Here is a 24,996-nt window from a genome sequence, read left to right as displayed (position 1 = left end):
TCCAAAAACTCAAAGTGACATTTTTTTAACCTTTTCAAGATCAGATTTCAAAGAAGGATTGCTTTTCTAATATTTCTACTGTTTACACAAAGCAATGAGGCAAGATGGCCTGTCTGTGAATATTTTCCCCAGAAACCACTCTATTGCTAAGAATACAAAAGAGTTTGGCTTCTTTTTTAAATCCTCAAAAATCATTTTTGCTTTCTTTTTTAACTTTTATCTGTAAAACTATAGAGGAATAATCACATGAAATTCTCCTCTCCATTGTAGCTTAAAGGCAAACCCCACACACAGACACTCAAGGATTTTTTTTTTTTTTTTGGTAAAAAAATGCTAAAATCATATACTGAGGAAGCTTGGTACCTTCCATAAATGAATATCCTTATTAGGAAAAATTAATCTAGATCCTGACTACTGTCAGTTACTAAAAATAACTCAAAGTTGATTGAAATTAAGACCTGAAACCAGCTGGGCAGTGGTGTATGCCTTTAACCCCCCAGCACTTGGGAGGCAGAGGCAGGCGGATTTCTGAGTTTGAGGCCAGCCTGGTCTATACAGTGAGTTCCAGGACAGCCAGGGCTACACAGAGAAACCCTGTCTCAAAAAACAAACAAACAAACAAAAAAACCAAAGAACCAAACCAAACCAACCAAACAAACAAAAGACCTGAAACTAGAAGTACATAGTGGAGAGGCCTCCAGGCACTGAAATCTGTAAGCATTGTTTCAGATGAGACTCCCACAGCCCAAGAAATAAAGCAAAGACATGTAAGGTTTTTGTATTGCAAACCTACACACCTATGCTGGGAGAAATTACTTTCAAACTACATGTCTGATAGGACATTGATGTCTAGAATGTATAAGAACCTGGAAAAGTCAATAGTTTTACTCTAACAGGGATAGATAGTCAACCAAAAGGTATATGAAAAAAATATTCAACATGCAAATCAGTCAGTGAAATGTAAATCAAAACCCCGATGGCACATCACCTCGTTATAGCAAGAATGTCTACTAAGATTAAAGTTAGGTGTTGGTGTAATGTAAAGAATAGTAATTGCTCTTGTACACTACTGGCAAAAATATAAATTCGTCCGGCCATTATGGAAGACATTACTGGAACCCATATAAGCATTTTTAAAAGAACCACCATGAGATAAAGGGTATATATCAACAATAAACAAACAAAGCCATGAAAGACTCATCTATTCCCATGTCTGCAGTAGTACTGGTCACAGTGCCTAAGATACAAAACCTACGGAGGTGTCTCCCAACTAGCAAGAGGATAAAGAAGATGTGGTGCATATTCCAAACTAGAGTATTAGTTTTAGCTATAAAAATGAAAATGAAATGAAACCCTATTGTTTGTGACATGGACAAAGCCAAGGGTGATTACGTTATGTAAAATAAACCAGGCATATAAGGACAAATCTCTCATGGCCTCACAGTTGAGCCACCAAAAGGTGATCTCAGAGAAACTGAAGAAGAAAAGAAACTAAATGTTGGGCAGAAAGTGGTAGAGCAAGAGGAAGGACAAGGGTAGGCTGATCGATAGGAATTAAGTCCGTTGTGCAAGAGGAGCTCTAACATGATGTTGCCGAATAGGAAGCCTGAGGTAGCTGCAATGTCTCTGAAAGGGGAAGAAAGAGTGTGCGGGCTCTGGCCACCAATAAACAATCACTGAGAAGATCGTGTGTCTAGTCTGATCTGAAGGTTACACAGCATTCTCATGCGCTGTGTGCCGTGCCATCATCACAACACCCTGGCCATGTAATTGAATATTCTTTTATTCAAATTGGGAAACTGTCAGGAGAGAAAGAAAAGGAAGGAAGGAAGGGGCAAGGAAAAGTTTCCCTGAGTGTAGAGAAAGTCACTATTAGTCAGGACTTAGAAGTGCAGTCCACAGGAGACAGCCCTGGTCTCGCTGCCCCGCGCTGTACCAAGTTCAGAGCACTAGGGCTATATGGACTCAGAGGACATCTGGATCTTAATCTTACTTCTGCTCTTAAAATACAGGATAAAGTAGTCTTAATCTTCAATTTGCTATTGAAATATCATTTTTTTTTCTTATTGAACTAATCAAATCACTACAAAAGATGAAATGTTTATGCCTTCAAAGTATGGTATGCTTTCTTGCTTTCAAAATATTCCTGCTTAGAAACAGTTTTGACAATATTTAAATCTTAGATTTTATTATTGTCTACCAGAGATAGGAAAAAGCACACACTCTAGAGGTATGCAAAGCCTATGCAATAAATTATACTTGTTAAAAATTCTTGGAGAAAGGTAAAATTTGTTACAAATATCATTTTTGTCAAATAGCAGCTACTCTTAGAATTCTTGATGAAGAAGCTTGATTTTTTAAAATAACATTGAATGTACAAGTACGTAAAATATATACATACTAGCATTTATCTTAAGCTTATAGACTATGTTAACTTATGAATATTTGATAAATTTAGAAGAATAAAATTGATACATGTAATTTCAACTAGCTACATAAAAATAAGTATGTAAATAACCTATAGTCCATTGCTCCGCATCTCAAAATATATTATTAGTGGGGTGTTTTTAAAGAAAATAGTCACACCTAAGGTGTTAATACCAACTCCTAAAGGACGGTGAATTTCACTAACGCAGAATTCATATTTCAGAGGAGAGATGGATAACATCTCACAGCTCCGCCACAGCGGGAGTCATTACACCAGCCACATGTGTGAGGGTTGTATTTCTCATTGGATTACAAATCCAATAAGAGCTTTCTTTGCCTTTGAGTTACTGGCACTACAAACGCTAAATCAAGGCACTGTGCAAAAAGGAAAAGCCCATAGATGTTTGGAGGTTTCTAGAATAAAACACTCATGGTTTTTGTCCTCAAACGGACATCCGTAGATATCATATCGTCCTGATCTTCCATGGCAGAACCCAGCGTGCAGGCTTTTGCATCCATCTTCCTTCCATCCTTGGCCCACCTCAACCCTGTATCAAATGCATTCATTCATTTTGACATTCCAGAAAGGCAGTGTGCTTCTTACCCTGCCTGCCACTTTGATAGAACGAGGCCCTTCAGTCTCTGAGCGAAGCTGCTCTGGACTTCTTTTATAGTAAAAGATACCAAAGAAAAATCCTGAGAGGCAGGTTAAAGCCAAATGAAGGATAGCTAAGTGTCCTGCATAAAAAAGTGTAGCCCGAAAGGGGAAGGACGTGAAAATGGAGCTGAGCAGATCAGAGAACCCGTGGGATGAATGACCCTACTCCCCAGTTAGGCTGCATAAAGAAGCAAGAAAGAGAAAATAGAAATGACCAAGGGATGTGTGCTTTTGGAAATCACAGAGACCCCAGAAATAGGTCTGGCATTGGACAGATCAGGCTTCTGTGGGCCCCATCAACACTGTCGCCTCAAGTGACAGCTATATCACATTCCAGTACTCTGAATATTTCAGATTCTCAGTTTCCTAAGAGTGTTTTTTTGTGGATCGGTGCCAGCCTCCTTAGTACATTTTTGATCAATAGCCTTCCTTTCATTTTTGTTTTTTGTTTTTTTTTTTTTTTTTTTTTTTTTTTTTTTTTTTTTTTTTTTTTTTTTTTTTTTTTTGAGACAGGGTTTCTCTGTATAGCCCTGGCTGACCTGGAACTCATTCTGTAGACCAGGCTGGCCTCGAACTCAGAAATCCGCCTGCCTCTGCCTCCCAAGTGCTGGGATTAAAGGTGTGCGCCACCACCGCCCGGCCCTTTCATTTTTAATGACTTCCATTTTAATGACTGAAGAAATAGGCAAAGACCCAAGCTTGTTTGGGGATTGCCACATACTTTCCAACTAGGGTTACACAGTCATGATTTCATCTTGGGGAGCTCATTAGGAGACCTTAGTAACGACTGGGAGCTTGAAGCATTCCTAGACGAAGGGAAACTATGTAACATTCTCATCAACAGAGCTGGAGGAGGAGGAGGAGGGGAGGGAGGGGAAGAGAAGGCAGGGAAGTAACAGGAGTCTTGGAGGCATTCACAAATTATTATAAAGTCCGAAAGGCCTGGACCACTCTTGCCTTAACAGACACAACAACTCAAGAACTGATCCTCAAAATTATTCCTTATGTCAAAAATCCAGAAAACAGCTAAAAGGTTGCTAGTGTCCCAGTACAGCCAAGCCAGCCACATCAAAGTTGCAAGGACTATTGAAGAAACATTTTGCCATGGCCCCACCCCAGCGCAGTGCTCCTGTGATGAGGGTGGTAGACCTAGACCTGTCTTCTCCCTGAGGAGAAAAAAAAAAAAAAGAAGAATTCAAGTTTTGTGTCTTATGCTGGCTTCTTGAGACACCGTCTTCTCTCTTGTGTGTCTTGGAACACTGACGGAGGCCGCTAATCTCTAGTCAAGGGGGAGCCTTTGAAAACAAACTATCCTTTGAAGAAGAAAGAAGAACATACCACTTTATGCATTTGAAGTTCCTGTCCCCTCCCCCATATTGATAACAGCTTATCGGTGCATGCCTTTAAAAGACTTATCATTGTCTGCTTTAAATTATTTTTCCATTTTGTATTTTGTTTTCACTAATTTGATATTACTTTCCTCATCATTCTTTGATTTTAATTTGTTCTTCTGTTTCCAGTTTATGTGTGTGTGAGTGTGTGAACTTACTAATATGTGTATATATTTCTACATACAATACATAGAGTTTATTATTTGCTTTCTATGTCTTAGTGAGTTTTCCATTTTTCTTCTCAAGCTGTTGATATTTTGGGGTTAGAAAAAGAGAATTATGATTTTATTAATCCTGAATCTGAGAGGTCCTTGAAACTTTCGGCCTCCCCCAAATTGGATGATGTGGAAGCAGAAACTTTTAACGCATCTACACCCGGCATGGAGACTAAGTTAACCATCAAAAACTCACAGGAAAGCAAATCCCAGAAACAAATAGGTCCACTGGCGAATACCACCAGATGTTTTAAGAATAACATCTACCGGTCCCCAGTTTCTTGCAACAAAACTGAACATTGCAAACCATGTTCTAAAACTAGTATTACCTTCACACAGAGCCAGACACAGTCACTACAGGAGGAGGAGAAAGAAAGTGAGAGGCCAATGTCTTTGGTGAAAAACTAAATGCTTTCTCCCTATGATGAGCAGTAAGAGGCAATTTATTTTACCATGGTTCTTATCATTTATATCAGTATAGCATATTCTCAGATTTGAAATCTGAATCTAGTAGGAAAATGTGTCCAATGTGGAAAATTCTCTGCACTATTTTTTTGCAACTTTCTTCAAGCCTAAAACTATTTTTAAAAAAAATGTTTTTAGGCCTGGTGAGATGGCTCAGCGGGTAAGAGCACTGACTGCTCTTCAGAAGGTCCTCAGTTCAAATCCCAGCAACCACATGGTGGCTCACAACCACCCGTAATGAGATCTGACGCCCTCTTCTGGTGCATCTGAAGCCAGCTCCAGTGTACTTATTCATAATAATAAATAAAAGATTTTTTAAAATGTTTTTAGATATAGCTTTTCTTTACTCTCAGATTTTAAGAAGCATTTCTGAAACACTGGAATTGTATAAAGTGGGTAGGAGAGTGAGAGGCTTTCCAGTGGAATTGAATGGTAGAATTGAACATAAAAGTAGCCCTCCAGTGGATTTAGTTTACTAGTGTTTACGAGTTCTGGGTTTTATGTCAAGTCAGAAATTAAATAGAACAAACAGTCAGCGTTTCTAGAGAAACAACAAAATTGGGGCACGCTTCTGTTTTCAGAAAACACAGAAAAATAATCAAAATTAATGATAATCACATCTATTCTGCACCAAACAAAAGAATTAATTGTTCTTCTCTCTCAAAATGCAAAGCAATTGCCAAACTTACCTTTTTGCAAGCTTTGGGTTCTCTTTGTATATTCCTTTTTTTTGTCCGTGAACCTCCTCTGACAATACTAAGATTCAACTTCTCATTGCACAGAAGCGAGGCGGACTTCTAAGCAAGAAGGGCGCAATGAGCCCTTCCCTATGACCACCCTGCCGCATGAAGTACAGTCACTCAGTGCTTACTGCTTCTGACTCAGTACTGCTGAAGAGAGTAACCAATGTTCCCAATTCACACATATTTGGGTATTATCAATGGCGGCTCACTTGGAAACTTTGCTTTTCAAATGTGGTGACAGCCATCACTGTTGCCAAAAAGCAGTGCGCATACACAAGCTTGTTACAATGAATCTGTACAGGAGTGTAACTCCTCTAGGCTCTTCTTTACCCACACTTGACATTGGACTCCAACTCCTTATAATTAGATAAGGCTCACACTGCAGTTACAATGATGACCTCAGTTACAATGATGGCTACAGAGGTTGCATTTTACCAAGGACGAACTAATTAGTGGTAATGAAAATGTATTAAAAAAAAAATAAACTTTTTTCAGGCAGATGGAAACAGATGCAGAGCCAAAGGTCAGGTGGAGCTTGGGGGAGGGTTGTGGAAGAGCAGGGGATTGAACTGAGAGAGCTGGAGGGGTCAAGGACACCACAGGAAGACCTACAGACTCAAGTAACCTGGGGCCCATGGAGGCTTACAAAGGCTGAGCCACCAACCAAAGAGCGTGCAGGGGCTGGACCTAGGCCCCCTACACATATGTAGCAGATGTGAAGCTTGGTCTTCATGTGGGTCCCCTAAAAATTGGAGCAGATGCTGTCTCTGACCCCATTTCCTGCCATTGGATCCTCTTCCCCTAGCTGGACTGCCTGGTTGAGCCTCAGTGAGAGAAGATGCGCTTAGACATGCTGGGACTGTATATCCTGGGGTGGCTTGGTACCCAAGTGAGGCTTCCTATTCTCTGAGGGGAAGGGGAGGATTTATAAGGGTGGAACTGGGAGGGGAGAAGGGAGGAGGCTCTGACTGGGATGTAATGTGAATAAAAAAATAAATTAAGTAAGAAAGGCTAAAAGTAACCTTTTTCTACATACTTCTGCTTACTGGTTTCAGATCTGTATTCTTCAAGCTCTGTGATTGTGCCTTCTAGGTTGTGCCTCGCACTTGATTTCAGATGGTCCCCGTCTTCTGTGTATGTCACAAAGTCAAGGCATTACACGCCAGGCTCTGTAGTGGTCTGGTGATCGTCTGCTGTGTGCGAAGCTATCTCAAAACCTAGGGGCTGGGAGCAACAATTCTTTTATTGGTTGCCATGGTTCTGAGAACTGGGGTCACTTGGGATTTCAAACACCAGGTCTCTGTACTGCAGCAGTGGAGATCTGGCTGAGGCTGGAGTGAGAGAAGGGTTAGCTACACTAAATACGCAGGAGAGTGCAGGCATACACACTCCCAACTGCTCACACTGGCCTTCTTCCTGTATATATATATATATATATATATATATATAAAGACTATCTCTCTTGGCTGTGGATTCACTGTGTATCTTAGGTCCTGTAGCCCAGCAGATTTACATTCTGGCAAGGAACATTTGAGTAGAAGCTAAACATGAGTCACGACCAAAGAGAGATGGGCCTAAATTGAACCTTGGCTTCTTTTAAAAGCAAGGGTGTTATGTTTAGTCAAATATCCAGGAGGTAGGGGGGATACAATGTTTGCCATTTAATGGCCAGTACTTGACCTCAGATCTGACCTCTGCTTTCTCACCTAACTAAATTGTGCATTACGATTGTCTCTGCCACAAGCCCTGTGATTTCTGCCCTAGTACCTTTGCATGGGCTGATAGATCATCATGAGCTGTAGGCCAAGGTTCCTAGTCATCCTTTGGAAGCAGCAGAAGCATGAAGCCCGTGGTCCTCTTGCCCTGGAGTGGGTCGCTCTCCTCTGCGTAATGCAGTCCTCGGCATTTTCCATCCAGTTGCTACGGCTTCTGTTTGTCTGCTTGTTTGTTTGTTCAGTACATCCCAACTGCAGTTTCCCCTCATAACGCTCATCTTACTTATTGCTTTGGCCGATCCCTTGACAACAAGAACCCTGATTTTCTTTCAGATCCTGAAATCACCAGTTCCACAGGACACTGTATGTATAGGAATTCATGTGATCAGAAGTTGCAACACCACCCTTAAAGCTTTAAACCGAAATACATTTTGTCTCTCTTTCATGGCCAGTGCCGAATCTGTCAGGAAAACAAAAACTGTGTTCAACGTCCCTCAAAGGCCCCCATATGTATCGCTAGATTTATAAAGCATAGAGAGTCACATAATTTCCAGGTGTCCATATAATACAGTCAGCTTTGGATCACCCTGGCTTGGTCCTCCTGTACAATTAAGCCTGTTAATTACTTTACTATTTCCTCTCTCAGAAGTACCTCAGTTTGGATGGCAAAGTATGTTTATCCCAGCATTTCTAATGATAAATTAAATGTTCTCGAAGGCCAAATACCTAATTTCTAAGAGAGGCTACTGTCTCCTTGTTCAGACTAGAGAAAAAAAAAAAAAGAGTTTCACTTTGGCTGTTAGATGAAATTATGGGTCACGGGTGTTTCCCTTAGACATCTTTTCGAGATTTCTCTTCACAGCTGGAAGTTCCAGCAGCTGATGACAAGCATTGCTGTACCTCACTAGGGTCTATCCTCAGTTGCAAGAGGCCCTTCCAAGGCCACATGCTCGCCCCCCGCCCCCAAGAAATGACCCACAGCCAGTGGCCAATGGCTATAGAGAAGTGGGCTCCGTTGCCCTGTCTGGACAATCCTGAAGGACTCCAGGCGGTGGTGGCGCACGCCTTTAATCCCAGCATTTGGGAGGCAGACGCAGGCGGATTTCTGAGTTTGAGGCCAGCCTGGTCTACAGAGTTGAGTTCCAGGACAGCCAGGGCTACACAGAGAAACCCTGTCTCAAAAAAAAAAAAAAAAAAAAAAAAAGAGTCCATTGTGTTTGGCTTTGCTACCAGTCTCCTCTGCGGCACAGAATCTCCTGATGGGATTTCCCAAAGAGCCTTACCGGTGCTAGCCTTAATTTCGGTCTGCACCCATGTTCCCCGCCCCTGTTCCCGTCAGATGCTGGCCGGCAACTACACTACCCTTAAATTTTGTCAAAGGAAGAACTGTCCGTGCAAAGATTCTTCAGTTCTCATTTATTTCCAACATTGGTACCATTCAATGTAGTTCTTTTTCCATGTAAGAAAAAAAAAAAAACTTTTAAGTAAAGCCTATTGTTATTACAAAAATAAACCAGGAAGTAGAGGTGTCCGGAGTGACCACTTGAAACCACACACAAAGAGAAATGACCCGCGCAAAACTCCTCCGCTAACAGGAAACAGAGAAAAGGTTCTGGGCCTTCATGCAAACAGGCTGAGAGTCTGTAACCTTCTAGAACAGTGCAGGGCTTTGGAAGGCGCCCATATCTCAGCACTTAGGGCATCCTCCCCTGCTTCCTGGTTATTTCAGTTTCACAGACATGCCATGTTCAGTGCCAGGGGCTGCACACACAAAGTCTCACCCACAAGACTTCCCAAACAGGAGCTGACCGAGGGCAGCTAACAATAGGCATGCCAAACTGGGCGGGGGGCGGGGGGGGGGAGAGGCTTAACTCCGGTCAGCAGTGGCCTGTTACCACCTCCGCAGCACTGAGACCGCACCCGCAATGCTGTATAGGACTCCTGGCTTTGGGATGTGGGAGCCAAGAGATCCCACTCAGATCTACTTGCTTGCGTGGCTAGCACTTCACTAACTGAGCCATTTCCCCAAACTCCACATGGAGAAAATGTTTAATCCTAACATGTCTTTTGTAATAACGGTCATTCCTCACGGATACTCCTAACTACTTTATTAGAATAAACGAGCTAAGGCAGCAATTATTTCCAAAATGGACTTTCAAGAGAAGGCTGTTGGTCCTATATGTAAGGGGATCTCAGGATATCTCTTTGTAGGCTTCGTTGAAGCATCGGAACTTGCTGAGATAAGTAACGCATTAGATTCATATACAAACGGAAATTGATTACTGAGTATCAGAAGCCAGTCCATTTGATTATCTACTTGCTAAGCAATGAACAGGAATCAAATGTGTGCTTTCATGTTAGACAATGGAAGAAAACAGGGAGAAGCTGAGATGTTTCGAAACATAAATCAATCCTTAAATGAATCTCAGGTCTGACTTATCATCTGTCACTTGCTGCTCTTAGGTTTCCCTAGTTAAGACTCTGGGAGCTGACTCCACCAGTTCACATATACTACCTGAAGCGAGGCATTCAACATTCAACACCAATATGATTTCAACAGACTCCCCCTGAAATACCTATGTCTGCTGATACCTTAAAACTCAAACATGGTGGCTACTCACCTTCAAAACCTATTTTCATTAAGTATAAAAAGACCACCATATGAAGATAACGGATACCCTGGGGTCCTTCCTCTTCTTAGAGATTCATCTTGCTCAAGTCTGAAAAATTCCTTAAGTGCGTTCTTTACCAAAAGGAGGGACCAGACCTAGCCAATCGTGGAAGTATGAGAAATTCAGCAGTCATATCTTAGAAATATCTATTCTTAAGCTTTAAGAGGCAGAGCTGCGTTTTCTCTGATTCTCTGTGCTCTCTGGAGTGTGTCTTCAAATGAATAAAAATCCTACGTTGGAATATGGCCAGATGCAAATCCAAATGGTAGGATTGTGATGGGAAAAAAATAAGTGTTCCTGGAGCTTCACATAGATTTTTGGAAGAAGACTGTATTTCCAAAAGGAGACTTTTCCTCACAGGCATTCATTCAGTCATGCAGACTTAAGTAGGTGCCTGAAATTCATTTCATGTCAGAAGTTCTTTCTTCATTGCATGGCATATACAATACGCACTCATTTCATTCATTCTTGCATTTACAATACAATTCAGCCTTTTCCAGGTGCCAGGCATTGTTTCTACAGCCTGGGATAAAACATTAAACAAAGGAGACGTGTGATTTGCCTGCATAGACCTTAGAGTTGAAGGTCTATTTCCTACGGTGGGTTCACAAAGAAAAAGATTGCTCAGTTGACGAGGGAAAACTGATATCGACAGATGGAGTGAATTCTGTTGTTGACTTCCTAATTCTCATAATCTACTTATCTGTAGTGTCCATTTTGGAATTCTAGTTTCTTTTTTAAAAAAAAATCACAGAAATTTCATAAGACTGTGTTTTCATCTTAATCCCAGGTATGGGATATGGGGCTGCTTCAGATCATCCATAGCAGTTGACTATGATCTGCCAGCTTCAGATAGTTTCTGTGATTGTATGATGTTAGGAATTCTGAGGACTTTTCAGGGGAGATTATATATATATATATATATATATATATATATGTGTGTGTATATACACACACACACACACACACACATATATATGTGTGTGTGTGTGCTAGGGCCATGAGAGACAGGCTGGATCATTGCTGTGTTATTGATGGGTTACTGGTGGGTGATTGATGGGTTATTGGTGAGTTATTAGCTGCTGTTGGCTGCAGCTTGTTAAGTAGTCATGCATGAAGAAGACACAACAAGAAAGCCGATATCCTGATGGCAAAAATCAAACTTGCCCCAAAGAACCTAACGCCCTTGATCAACCCAAAGTAGTTTAACAATAACACTGCCCCCTTTCTAGCCCCTGGCTTTATTCAGAGATCTCTTTTCTTTCTTCTCTATCCTCTTTTCTCTCTTATCTTGTGTTAGGAAGTCAAACAAGTAGAAAGGAAGGGATGGAGAAGGGTGGAAGAAAGAACCCACAAAGACCAGCTCTAAGTTATCATGAGAAGTGGAATTGAGGTTGAGGGTCTTAAGATGGATGACTAACTTGACAATCTAGGTGGGCCCTACTTGATCATATGAACTCTAAAAGGCAGTTTTCTTTCCAAAGTATGTCCAGAGTCACAAGCAGAGTTGGAAGCACTTAGCATCACTGGCTGTGAAGGTGTATAATGAGGACCCTAAGTAAAGGCCCGAACATATCATCCATAAGATGGAAACGGGTGGGAAACAGATGCGTACTCAGGACTCCAGGAGACGATGAGGCTCTCTCTCCACTATGGTGACTTCAACCCAGGCTTTTCACCTGTAAAGTGGCTAAGGAATCTGAATATTTAAGATATCAAGCCTGCCAGTCTTGATGGCGCACACCTTTAATTGCAGCCAGCTCTTGGAAGGCAGAAGCAGATAGAACTCTGTGAGTTCGAGGTCAGCCTGGTTTACATCGCAAATTCCAGGTCAGTCAAGGTTACATAATGAGACCCTGTCTCAACAACAACAATAAGACATTGAGTGCGTGGGAACTTGCTATAGCTACAATAGAAACCAGCTATACTCTGTCTATTGTGTCTCTCCTCTCTCTCCCTCTCCCTCTCCCTCTCTCTTCTCTCTCTCTCTCACACACACATGTGTGTATATATGTGTATATATACATATATATATATAGAGAGAGAGCATGTCTTCCTAATATAACAAGATATATAGAGAAAGAAGATTATTTCAACTCAGGACAGCCATGCGCTCCAATGGACTGAATCTGAAATAGTCACGCTCCACTGATGGCCTGGCTCTGGACTCAACAGACACTAAATGTGAAGCTGAGCCCTGTTGCCACATTCACACAAGAGATCCTCAGGCTCTATGAGCATTCATCATACCTTAAGAATTTGTGACTGTCTTTGTGTCTAAACCGTAAGGTTAGACAAGCTGACCGGGCCCTCCCTGTCTCATTGTAGGAGTCTGTGAAAGCAGAGGACCTTTCCTATGTGTGTCCCAAAGCAGCGGGGGGGGGGTGTAAGTGGGGTAGGGGGTCTTCACCAGCACAGCTCAATTGCAAAAGGCACTGATGGATCTTCAGAAGCAAACCGGGCCCATCCAGGAAGACGAAGATTCTTCAAAGTTCAAGAGCTCTCCGGAAGATGTTGCGGGAACTGAGCAAAGTTTGACCTCAGCTCAATCCAAGAAACATAAAAAAACATCCTGTCGATGCAGCCAGAGAAAGGAAACTGGGCAGACGGCTCAGCCATTAGGAATACTTAATGTAACTAACAGAGAACCTGATTTCAGTTCCCAGCACCCACGTGGCAGTTCGTAATCCGCGGTAGCTCCAGTTCCAGGAGCCCTGATACCCTCTCTTTTGGTCTCTGAGAGAATTGCATGCATGTGGTAACTATACGCATATAGGCAAGACATTCACATACATACAACAAAAATAAGTTTTTTTAGAATGGGATCCGCTTGGATTTAACACTCTGCTAGTAGGCTTCAAATTCTTAGCGATTTTACCTTGAAGCCGGTACAATCAAGTAGGAAAAGGAAACCCACATCTGAGGTAACACAGTGTCACACTGCCAGGAAAGATACTGAGATGGACTGTCGAGCACGGGCTCCCTATGCACCAGATGCTGCAGTCCTTCTAAATGGAGGATAGTACATGGTCATGAGCCTGGACCACAGATGCTTAAAGGATCTGTGTCCTCACTGCACAAGGGGACTGCCCTTCCAGGAAACAGTATTAAGTAGAAAATAACGACGTATTTCATGATTAAGAGTGACCATGAAAAACAAAAAGTTCCTTTGTTTGTTTTAAATAATAACAGCTTCATTTTCAATATTGTACTAGACCCCACAAATCTTGAATCCATCTCTACTAATCTATGTAGGTTAATGTGGAAGTTGTAAACTTATCTACCTACAAGTGCAACCTTCTATTTTAGATAAAGAGAATTCGTCTATGATTTCATATTTTATATATAAGATAAGTATATGTACAACCTGGCTACACTTTTGCTATAAAGATGAGAATAATATTCTTAATATTTTTTAGTTTCTAGGTTTCTTGGGATTGATGAACTGCCCTGAGCAATCTTTGATAAGAAAATCTCATATGCTAAAAATGGTAACACTCTACTTTCAGATATTCAAGCAGAACATGACATTACTAACATGTGCTTCTTATTAACAAAATCTGCTTCTCTGCCTTGATTTCTTGACAGGAAAGAGCTTTTTTGGTCAGTAGTAAAATCACCAAATATTAAGTATATAGAGATATATCAAATGTGTTCAAGGGTCTTGAGAACTCATTATTTTAGCACATTTCACTTCTACCTAAAGCAATCTTTAGCCAAAAAGTCATATGCTCTGTGATTAATTACTGCCCAAACATACCTGTTTCAATCAAATTGTTCCACTTATAAGTGAGTTGATAAAATATTCTTTTTTTGATAAAATATTCTTAAAATAACTATGTAGTTTAGTGATTTGAGAAGTTTTAATCTCTTTATCTGTAAGGGATACATCCCATAATCCCCAGTGGATACTTGAAATATAATTCTAAACTCTAAATATACAGTAACTTTTCTGATACAGACATATCTGTGACAGTATCATTTATAATTTAGGAATAGTAGGAAAAATTAAAAAAGGACATCATCAACCACAAATTGTATAGCTTGAAGTTATTTTTAAATATATGTCATTTTTTTTTTTTTTTTTAGTTTCTCGTGTAATTACTTCAGTTGACAGTTTGCTATAAGGAATTAAAGCCCTCTAAAGGAGCAAAGCCATAAATAAATACGCAGGGGTGAGGGGGAAGCTAAGTTATCCTGAGGTCTTCTTGTCTGCCTTAGCAATGGCACTGAGATCTGAACAAAGGTGACAGACGCTCCATCAAGGGATATAGGTAGGACACAGAATCAAAGAAAATGGGCCTTGAAACAAATGCTTACACTTTCTGCATTTCCAAACTCTCTGAGTGGGTCTCCCCACTCAGCAGGCATGCGGCCCTATGTCACATTTTTGGGGAAGACAAAGCACTCTCTTCACTGCCTGAGCTTTTGAACCCCTCAAACACAGCTCCAGATCCCCACATCATTGATGTACCCTATACCATCAGGACCTTAACTTTTCACGGCCCCTTGTCGCCAGCTCTACTCCAACCAACATACCCCTCTACCTTCCTTCGATCGCTAAATTAATTAACACTACTTGTTTTGTTCCCCAAACCCCGACGCTCTGACTGAGACGTAGATACTTCTACAACCAATCAACCGTGTTTAAATACTTCTCCGGTTCTGATTTGAACCCTCCAAAGTCCTAAAATTACACTTCATCTTGAAAAAACAACAACAACAACCCGCAGAACACTCTCAAAGCCAATTTCCACAAAAACAAAACCACCTACTCCTTTTCGGGTGGCTATATTTCACACATAGAAACATTCCAAGCCAATCCTCAAAATCATCCCAGGAAGATACAAGTAGGAGAAGAAACCAGTCGCCTACATTACTCATGTACTCCGACAGCAGGTCCTGGAGAGCCTGGCGGATGGCATTGCACTCGGCGATAATCCGCTCCCGGTGGAGGTCCCTGGTGCAGGATGAGTCAGCCAACAGCGCGGCCCCACTGATGATAGCTTCCAGGCGTTTCTCTAGTGATGGTCTTATGTCTTCCTCTGTCACTGTGAGTGGGTTCAGGACAATTAAACTCTGGGAGAAGAAAACAGTTGGGGGGTTAGGAGTCAGCGGAAGTCCGTTTTGTTTAAGCTTCCCGCTTAGAATGCAGATGTGTTAAGCTTTTCTTGCCTCCACGGTTCACACAGGGGACGGTAGAGCAGCTACTGTTCATCTGGATGGTAAAGGTTTTGTACTTAGGAGCTTAGGTTCTACTGTCGGATAGTCCCGGATTCAAATCCTGCCCTTTCCACTCACCCGAGAGTCTTGTCTCCCTACGTCTCCCGTACATCTGTAGAGCCGCAGTATCCTTACTGCTTAGACCCTAAAACTATCAGAAGAGTTACACAAACACCTGACACAGTGCCTGGAGCACATGGTTAAGCGCAACAGCAGCATCTCCCAGCTGCCTGACCATTTTTTTTTTTCACACGCCATCTCATCTTAACACAGAAGATGCAGGCAGCCAGCATGTGATAGGCCACACATTCCAGAGGCTGTGAGGCCGAGAGGCTCTTACTCAAGGTCAAAGAGCAAATAAGCTTTGGAGTTCAGACACGTAACTCTGTCTAATAATTCACAAGTCAATGTCATTCTCATTATACCTTACCCCTCACTATAAGTCCCAGGCGCTAATTAACTCTACCACTAACATATCAGAGAAAATTCTGGCTTTTAATTATTCATTTAAAAAGTAGAACTCCCGGGGCTGAAGAGATATAGCTCATCAGCAACAGCATGAACGGACCCAGACACTATTGCAGATGCCAAGAAGGGCTGGCTGACAGGAGCCTGATACAGCTGTCTTCTGAGAGGCTCTGCTAGATCCTGACCAGTACAGATGCGGATATACACAGCCAAATATTGGCCTGAGCACAGGGACCCCAATGGGGAAGTTAGGGCAAGGACTGTAGGAGCTAAAGTGGTTTGCAGCCTCATAGGAAGAATAACAATATCAACCAACCCAACCCCCCAAATCTCCCAGGGACTAAACCACCAACCAAAGAGTACACAGAGGGTACCCATGAATTGAGCGGGATATGTAGCAGAGGATTGCCTTATCTGGCGTTAGTGGAAGGGGAGCCCCTTGGTCCAGTGGAAGCTTGATGACATGGGATAGGGGAATGCTAGGCTGCTGAGGCAGGAGCGGGTAGGCAGGTGGGGGAGCACCCTCATAGAGGCAGGGAAAGGGAGGAAGGGATGGGGGCTTGTGGAGGGGAAACTGGGAAGGGGAATAACATTTGAAATATAAATAAATTAAAAAACAATTTAAAAAAAACAGCATGAACGGCTCTTAGAAAGGATTAGAGTCCAATGGCAGCACCCATAGTGTGGACAGCTCACACTTCTTGGAACAGAGCTCCAGGGGATCTGGTACCCTCTGCTGGACATTATGGACATCTGCACTGCATACATACACGCACACACACATACACACACACACACACACACACACACACACGCACACACGCACATGCACACGCACACATGCACGCACACACATTAAAATAAAATGTTTTAAAGGAAAATTCAATCTTCTTATTGAGCTATTAATTTACACTAATTCCAAGCTACTCGAAAGTAGCCCAGTCTTTTTAAGGTATTATAAAGACCTGAGAAATCTTTGGAAACAGAAATCAAGAGAGTGCATGTCTTCTAAGACGAGTTGGAGGGCACACTGCTCTAAACATCCTCCATAGATACATGAGGAGAGAAAGCCCCTCCAAGGTATACCCCAATGTGATCTTTGAAGAGTTGGTATAAAAGCTCTCTGTAAACTCTTTAACATAAAACTGTACCATGATCTTCAGAGTACAAGAGTCAGAGTGTGAGAGTTGATACACAGCGATACCATTATAATGTTATAAAATAATATATACATACACAGGCATGCATTTCATTAGGGATATTTAAATACGGAAGGATTATAAGGTTCTAAAATAATGCGTGCATGCCATCACTGATACACATATGCAAATATACATGTAAAAATCTTACACTGATCATGGTACTATTTCATGGTAAGACAAATGTTTTATGTATGAAGTAGTCAGGATGCAATTTTAAGAAGCAGTGGGATAGTAAGATGGCTCAGTGGGTAAAGGTGTTTACTACACAAGCCTGGAGATCTAGGTTCAGCTCATAAAACTGGAAGGACAGAATGGAGTCCACAAAGTTGTCTTGTAACCTCCACTCCTCTCCTCTTTCTCTCTCTCTCTCTCTCTCTCTCTCTCTCTCTCTCTCTCTCTCTCTCTCACACACACACACACACACACACACACACATACACACACACATACACAAACACATACACCAACACATACACACTCAAGTACCCCCACACACATTGAAACACGTACAAGTGAACACATATATACATACACACATACACATATGTATACACAAGTGCACTTGCACACACACTGTTTAATGATAAGGTTAAGGTAAAGCAAAGAATCATGTTTGGAGAGTCACTTAAAAAGAGTAACTCATTTCAGAAAGACAGAGAGCCATGGTAAAGCATAGAGCCCTGGAACCTGCACACTATAGAATAGAATGTAAACCAGAACTCCAATCTGATATGGTATAGCTGAACTGTCTTTACCCTCAGGAATCCTTCCTTCCAGGTTCTACTCCCTTAACTATTTTATTCTACTGCTTTGTTTATTTGGACAAACTAAAGGAGAGCACAAGTTAAATGCTTACTAGCTTGCTCCTCGTGGCTTGCTCAGCCTCCTTTCTTATAGAACTCAAGTCTACCAGCGGAGGGATGGCACCGCCCACAGTGGGTCCTCATCATCAATCACTAACTTTGGAAATACCCTATAACCAGATCGCATGGAGGCCTTTTCCTCAGTTGAGGTCCCATCCTTTCAGATGACTCTAGTTTATGTCAAGTTGACATGAAATTAGCCAGCACAGCCACTGCGACACTTGTGGTTCAGATCTGCAAGAGCCAAGATAAGGTAACTGTCTTTGTGTTGACCAATGAGTGAATGGATTAAGAAACTGGCTCATACTGTGTGTGTAGATTATGATATACAGACATCCACCTGAATACCATATCACCATAAAATGGGTACCCTGACATCCATGGTCATACAGATGAGCCTGGAGGACATTAAGCTAATTGAACTGAGTCATACACAGAAACATATACACATGTACACACATGCACGCACACATTTGATGCATGTGATATTAATTATATGTGGGACATAGAAAATTCAAAATCACTGAAGTATAGAATAGTATGGAAGTTTGCAGAGGCTGTGGGTAGGTTCTTAATCTGAGGGTCCAAACGGGTATTGAAGGATCACCTCTGTACTTACAAAATATTGTTTCTTGCTTGCTAATGTATTTTGAGATTTTTTTTTCAAAAATTCTGTACATGCATGTATGATTGTGTGTGTGTATTTGTGTGTGTGTGTATGTGTATGTGTGTGTAAACACAGATGTGCCTGGAATTGTCAGATATCCCTAGAGATGGAGTCACGGGCAGTTGTGGACCATGTGACATTGGAGGTGGGAACCAATTCTGTCTCCTCTGCAAGATCAGTATAGTCTTAACCTCTGAGCAATCTTTCCAGGTTGCTTGTTAATATGTTTAAATTTAAAAATTAATCAGAACCATGGTCCTAATAAAATCATCAGTCATACAGTTTGGTATATGACAAGAGTTTAAAATATATATGGAGAACAAAAAATAAATAAAAATCCTGAACACAGATACTTATAGAAGTGTTACTAGTCGCCAAAGCTGAGATGCAATTAAACTGCCACCGAGTAGATAATGAACTTTAGTGCATTAAGACAAGGGAATATTATTCAGTACTAAAAAGAGACTAGATGACAAGCCACAAAAAAACATGCAAGAAAGATAAATGCATACTGTAAGTTCAAGATGGCGGCCCGGAAATGCTACATCCTGGTGATTCCAACCTACGACCCAAAGGAGGAAGGGGACTATGGATATAGCAAAAACATCAGTGGTTCTCAGGACAGTGGGAAGAAATGAAGAGGTGGATAAATAAAGGTCTCTGACACAGCAGAAATACTTAGAGTGGCAATGTTACAGTGGTTGATGTCATGTATATCTGTCCTAATCCACGTGGAACAGCAAGTGACCTGCAAACTGTGGAGAGGACAGAAACGGTGCAATGGCTCAGGTTCAGCAGCTGTGCTGCCCTTCCTGGAAAAGCTGGTGATGAGCAAGGCCATGTCTGTGCTGGGGCAAGGGGTGTGCATAGGGGTGCCGCTTGTTGACTGTCTTATGAAGTCTAATTCTCCTTTTAAAGGGAGAGGGGCTGTAGAAATGGCTCTTTGCTGCAGCATGAACTGTCAGACCTGAGTTATCTCTAAAACTCACCCGTGGAGGGTTAGATAAGATGGAAACAAGTTCCTGTTATCTCAGTGCTAACAAATGGGAGCATTGTGCCCAGTGAGGTTTGCTGGCCATTGAATCAGTGGGATGCAGGCTCAATGAGAGATCTTGTCTCAGAAAACAAGGCAAGCAATTCAGGAGGACACCTAATACTGACCTCTGGCCTACACACACACACACACACACACACACACACACACACATACACGAGAATGAAAAGGAAAAGATACATCTGACCTCAAAGCATCTAAGCTGGGCTCTTTATCAGCATCACCGTAGGTCTAAGAATTAATATGGATCATTCCTTTCCATTTATACTGGGAAAGGAGTTCAAACGGTGGAGGCCTTTGTTTCAACCTTTATAAATGAGACAAATAAAATCTACAATTATCATGTAGATTTTCAATTAAGGGTGACTCCTTCTGACATTATCTGTATGCTTGGTTGCTCTGTCTTGAGGCAAGGTCTCATGCTGTTGTTCAGGCTGTCCTGAAACTCACTCTGTAGCCTGACCTAGTGTCAAACTTACCAAAATAGCCCAAGCTGGCCTTGAACTTGAGATTCTTATGCCTCAACCTGTCCCATGCTAACATTCCAGGCATCAACCACGGTGCTTGTCTCTTTCTTTTAGCTTTTATTGCTGGGGTTTAGTAGGACCTGACACACAGCAGGCAAGGGTACTACCGCTGGACTCCTATTCTCAGTGATGGGCCCACCTCCATGTCCCGTTTGCTAATGCTCCTCTTGCCTTTAAATGCACTGGCATCTACACCTGGTGAATCCAGCGCTACACTGCTCTGAAGGAGGCTCCATACCCAGAAACAGAATGTCCTAAAATACCTCCCTGCATGTAGCATGTACTCTATTACTAATTCTGTATGCATTTATTAATTACTATTTTTCAGATTCTGATCATGGCTTTTATCCCTGCCTTCCAAAGGGAGAGGGGGAAAAAAAAAAAAAAAGCACATCTAAAACAAGTGGAACCACAGCACCGATGCAGCTGGGCAGGTTTTCTGTATTTTAATGAACAGGATGTAATAAACCTTATTCATCATCCGCAAGCCACACAAGGTGTGATGGGATTGATCAGATTTATATTCAAAACACTAAAACCCTCACACCTATCCTCCAAAAGTGAAATTGCCTATCAAGAGAGATGCAGCTATGATTGTAATCAAGTACCAACATTCTCCACAAAAACACACTTCAAGTTGGGAGACGCAGAAATTATATAAGCACGTAGCATAAATAATGCTCCCCCTGGTAACTACATTATCAATCTTCGGAGCGAGTGATAAAAATCGGAATAAAAATTTCTCCTCTGATTACCAACAGAGAATGGTTCTGAGAAAGCTCCCAGGTTCTCCCGTGCACAGAATAGCCCCTCTGTTAGTGCGTTTCCACTTCATCTTAAGATTTGGACAGTTCGGATATAGAAAATGTAAGTGAGAGCAGAACTGTGCATAAACACCTAACAAATCAGCAAGATGGCCAGCCCTCATTCTGTAGAGTGAACTTGGCCAATTAATACACTCTCCGTGTACCAGTTTGACTACTTGTCTGCCCATGCGTTAGAATGTAAAAATCAGTATTATAGAAAAATAGCAAATATTTGAGAGCTAATCAGTAGGCTTTCAAAGAAAATCACACACATAAATTCCTTTGATTTTTTCCCCTCCTCTGTAGGACAAACGTAGACCATTTAAACTAAACATGGAAGACTCGAGGGGCAGTTCCATCAAGGTACTTATTGACACCTCGGTTGGGCAGTTAATTTCACAAGAGGTAAATAACCTTCTTGGGAACTTCTGACAGAGTCCAGCAGCCTGGTCCGTGCCACACACCACATCCTTCCTGGTTTCGTCTGGGTATGGTTGAAATAAAAATGGGCCTTGAAGGACTCTCCTCTTTTTAAAGCTTCTCTACGCAGGCTCAGAACATGGCTCCCTGAGCTGATGACTAGGTTGTTGGACTGCGCATTATCACTATGATGTTGCAGACAGAGAAATACAGGTCAATAAAGAAAGAAATTAGGGTTTCGGTGTGGATCATCTATTTGGAAGCACGCCTTACAGATTTCGTCTCTCTCTGCGGTGGTCTATTTTCAAACGGTGATTAACTTATTCTGTTTATAATGATCTCGGAGAAGAGACTTTTTTTTTACATCCAAATATTTTTTTATCACAGATTTTATGTGCCGTAAAAATATAATATGCACCTCTATTTTAACATCGCTCGCCATCAGAATCAACCACATTGTCCCTAGCTGTGTGTTCTAGTGACAGAAAACCTAACCGAATGCAACCCCGTACAATGTGAGCAAACGCTTGAATCATTCCTGTTGTTTCCAGTGGCTGTGGCTGCAGAGTTCCCCAGAAAGCACCTCATCAGTGAAGACAGAGAGAAAAGGCGTGGGGGGTTGGGGGGGAGAGGAGGAAAAAATAAGGCCATTGGCACTTTATTTTTGCTTGACTCTACCTTGCACTTTTCTCAGTAATTATGTCTCTTGAGAAAAATAGCAGGTTAATTACAAGCCCTGGACTCACGGGTGGAACAAGTACAGCAGAAGAGATAAAGAAAACGTAACCACTGTGGCACAGCTGTACTTCATAACTGTAGAACTCTAAAGGCCATGTCTGTCCCACAGTCCCTTGAGGAATGATGAGAGGGAACATGCCTGCCAGGTGGAGACAATTTCTCAAGAAATTGTCTGCCAGAGCTAGGTGTGGTGGCTGGCTCATGCCTGTAATCTCAACACTCCAGAGGCCAAAGCAAGAGGTTCATGAGTCCCAGGCCCCACTCAAAAAGCAAACCAAAATGAAAAGGCATCTCTCTGATGCTCTTAATGTGGTCCCCGGTATTTCCCCGTTTCCTCTAGAGCACTACTGTTTAAAGACCGAAGCTTCTGAATAATTTGAAATTGTAGCCAGCTAACCAAATAAAAATGTCCTTGGACTGATAAGAGTTTTAAAACCGGTTCTTTTTCTGGAGAGAAATGTACTATTAAATATAAATTAACTCAAATATTTCTAGCTAACAGGGCTAAGAATAAAATTGCAAGCATTAGCCTAAAAATGCCACAAAGAATCATGATTTTGGATTCCACATGAAGCTATATTGTAAAATAACACAATCTGGATGAGGCTGTATTGACTCTTATATAAATATATATGTATACATACATATATACACATAGATAAAGGAGGGGTGGATAGACAGATGATAGATAGATAGATAGATAGATAGATAGATAGATAGATAGATATGGATAGAGATATATAGATAGACAGACATATAGATAGGTAGATAGATAGATAGATAGATAGATAGATAGAGATAAACAGATAGATAAATAGATAAACAGATAGATACTCTAGAGCACTGTTTAAAAGCTCTTCCTATAATGATATTTTTCTATTTTTTCATTTTTTTAATTAGATATTTTCTTTATTTACATTTTGAATGATATTCCCTTTCCCTGTTTCCCCTCCAAAAAAAAAAAAAAGAATCAACCCTGTTTCCTCTCCCCTTCCCCTGCTCACCAACCCACCCTCTCCCACTTCCTGGCCCTGGCATTTCCCCTATACTGAGGCATAGAACTTTCACAGGACCAAGGGCCTCTCCTCCCATTGATGACCGACTAGGCCATCCTCTGCTACATATGCAGCTGGAGCCACGAGTCCCACCATGAGTACTCTTTGGTTGTTAGTCCCTGGGAGCTCTGAGGATACTGGTTAGTTCATATTGTTGTTTGTCCTAAGGGGCTGCAAACCCCTTCAGCTCCTTGGGTCCTTTCTCTAGCTCCTTCATTGGGGATGCTCTAATGATGAGAATTTCCTATACTGACCATAGTTTGAAATGACTAGAACAGTTGGAGCTGGTACAGATAAGAAGTGTTTCTTAGGTTTTGTTTAACACGAGGATAATTTTAAGTGACTAATCTAGTGACTGTAAGTTTTCATTTTCATTTTTGTGGCATGAGGATCTTTTGCTGTCTCATCTCAGGCAAGTTCTAGCAGTCGGAACTTGACGACATTGGGCTCTGGTGACACCCAAGCACCACAGGAAGGAGCTTGGTGCTTCTGTCCTGCCCTGTGTTACGTTAGAAACCTTTCCTGTGGCACAAAACAACTGCCAGGGCCTGTCTAGACTTACAGAGGATGATGTGCTATAAGTGAAGGGATCCTTTTACAGGGACTGCCAAGATGGTTCAGGAATAAAAGTGCTTGCTGAAGGGGTATGAGGACGTGAGTTCAGATCCAAATAGAGACAGAAAAATCCAGTCAGCTACAGTGTAGAGATAGTACACATCGGTGTGAAAGCAGAAACATGTATCCAGAGAGGAAAATTCTGAAAGGAAGAGTAGAGATGATTATCGAAACCAATATCCATTCCATCCTGCTCTGTAGAGGAATTTTAATCCAGCAACATGGTTGCTCTGGCAAGAGATTACATCCAAAGATATGATCTGGCTGGAATGCAGACATGCCCTTAGTATATACCACCAACCCCTAACATTGAAGGTAAGGCCAGTTTGTAGAAGAAAGCAGACATGTTTGAAAGTGATGCCTAATTGAGGGTCAGACAAAGTAGCAAATCAGAGAAAGATTTGACAGAAATGAGTCAGAGATAGGACACGCCCAACTCTCATGAAAGTATACAGGAAAGATAAGCAACTTAAGAGAACAGCAAAGAGAGACAGAGACAGATGGATAGACAGAGGAGGGGGTGGCAGTTTTACCAGGACAGTTTTACAGAGACAGGTTGCAGATAAAGACAGAATGAGCCAGATAATCAGAAGGACCCAGAAGATTAGAACAGATTGCCAGAGTTAGTTTGAAGCCAAGCAGACCAGGTCAGCTAGAAGTCAAAAGAAGCCAGATCGAATCAGTCAGCTTGGAGAGGACTTTGGCCAAAAACATCTGAGTTGAACCAGCCATCCGGCCAGCCTGAGTCCAGAAATAGCTAGAAAGGGTAAGCTTATATAGTAATAAGTCTCCATCATGACAATTGCACCTTGCAAATCAAAGTTACTTTTACATCGCTCCATTTCACAACCCAACAGGGTGTAAATGCGTGACTGGAGATGTCAGTCCCTGGATCCCTTGCCTCTGACAATAAGACCAGCTGTGGATAAATCACTGGATTGGGAAGTGATGGACTTTCTTATCTTCTTGTTTTACTAGGCACCATAATGGCACATTCAAAAGTTGACTAGAAAAGTTATTAAGCTGAGGTTATTCTTTATATTGCTTATTTGTATTTATAGTGCTTTGGAAG

General features: G+C 41.6%; 1 protein-coding gene across 13 annotated transcripts in view; it reads right to left on the bottom strand.

Moving 5' to 3' along the window:
• Positions 1–24,996, bottom strand: part of Ctnna3 (catenin alpha 3) — a 1,512,724-nt gene that overhangs the window by 1,102,810 nt on the left and 384,918 nt on the right. For all 13 annotated transcript variants that reach the window (XR_004112256.1, XM_031347512.1, XM_031347507.1 and 10 more), the window contains one exon: positions 15,162–15,365. Coding sequence is in view for 12 of the 13 variants with exons in the window: in XM_031347512.1 (XP_031203372.1) it covers positions 15,162–15,365 (204 nt within the window). In the remaining variant the exon portion in view is untranslated. The remainder of the gene's footprint in view (positions 1–15,161; positions 15,366–24,996) is intronic.

This window comes from Mastomys coucha, unplaced genomic scaffold (assembly GCF_008632895.1).
Source record: "Mastomys coucha isolate ucsf_1 unplaced genomic scaffold, UCSF_Mcou_1 pScaffold3, whole genome shotgun sequence".
Taxonomy (NCBI): Eukaryota; Metazoa; Chordata; class Mammalia; order Rodentia; family Muridae; genus Mastomys; species Mastomys coucha.
The sequence above is the reverse complement of the archived record's forward strand: the minus strand, read 5'-3'. Positions and strand labels throughout refer to the sequence as shown.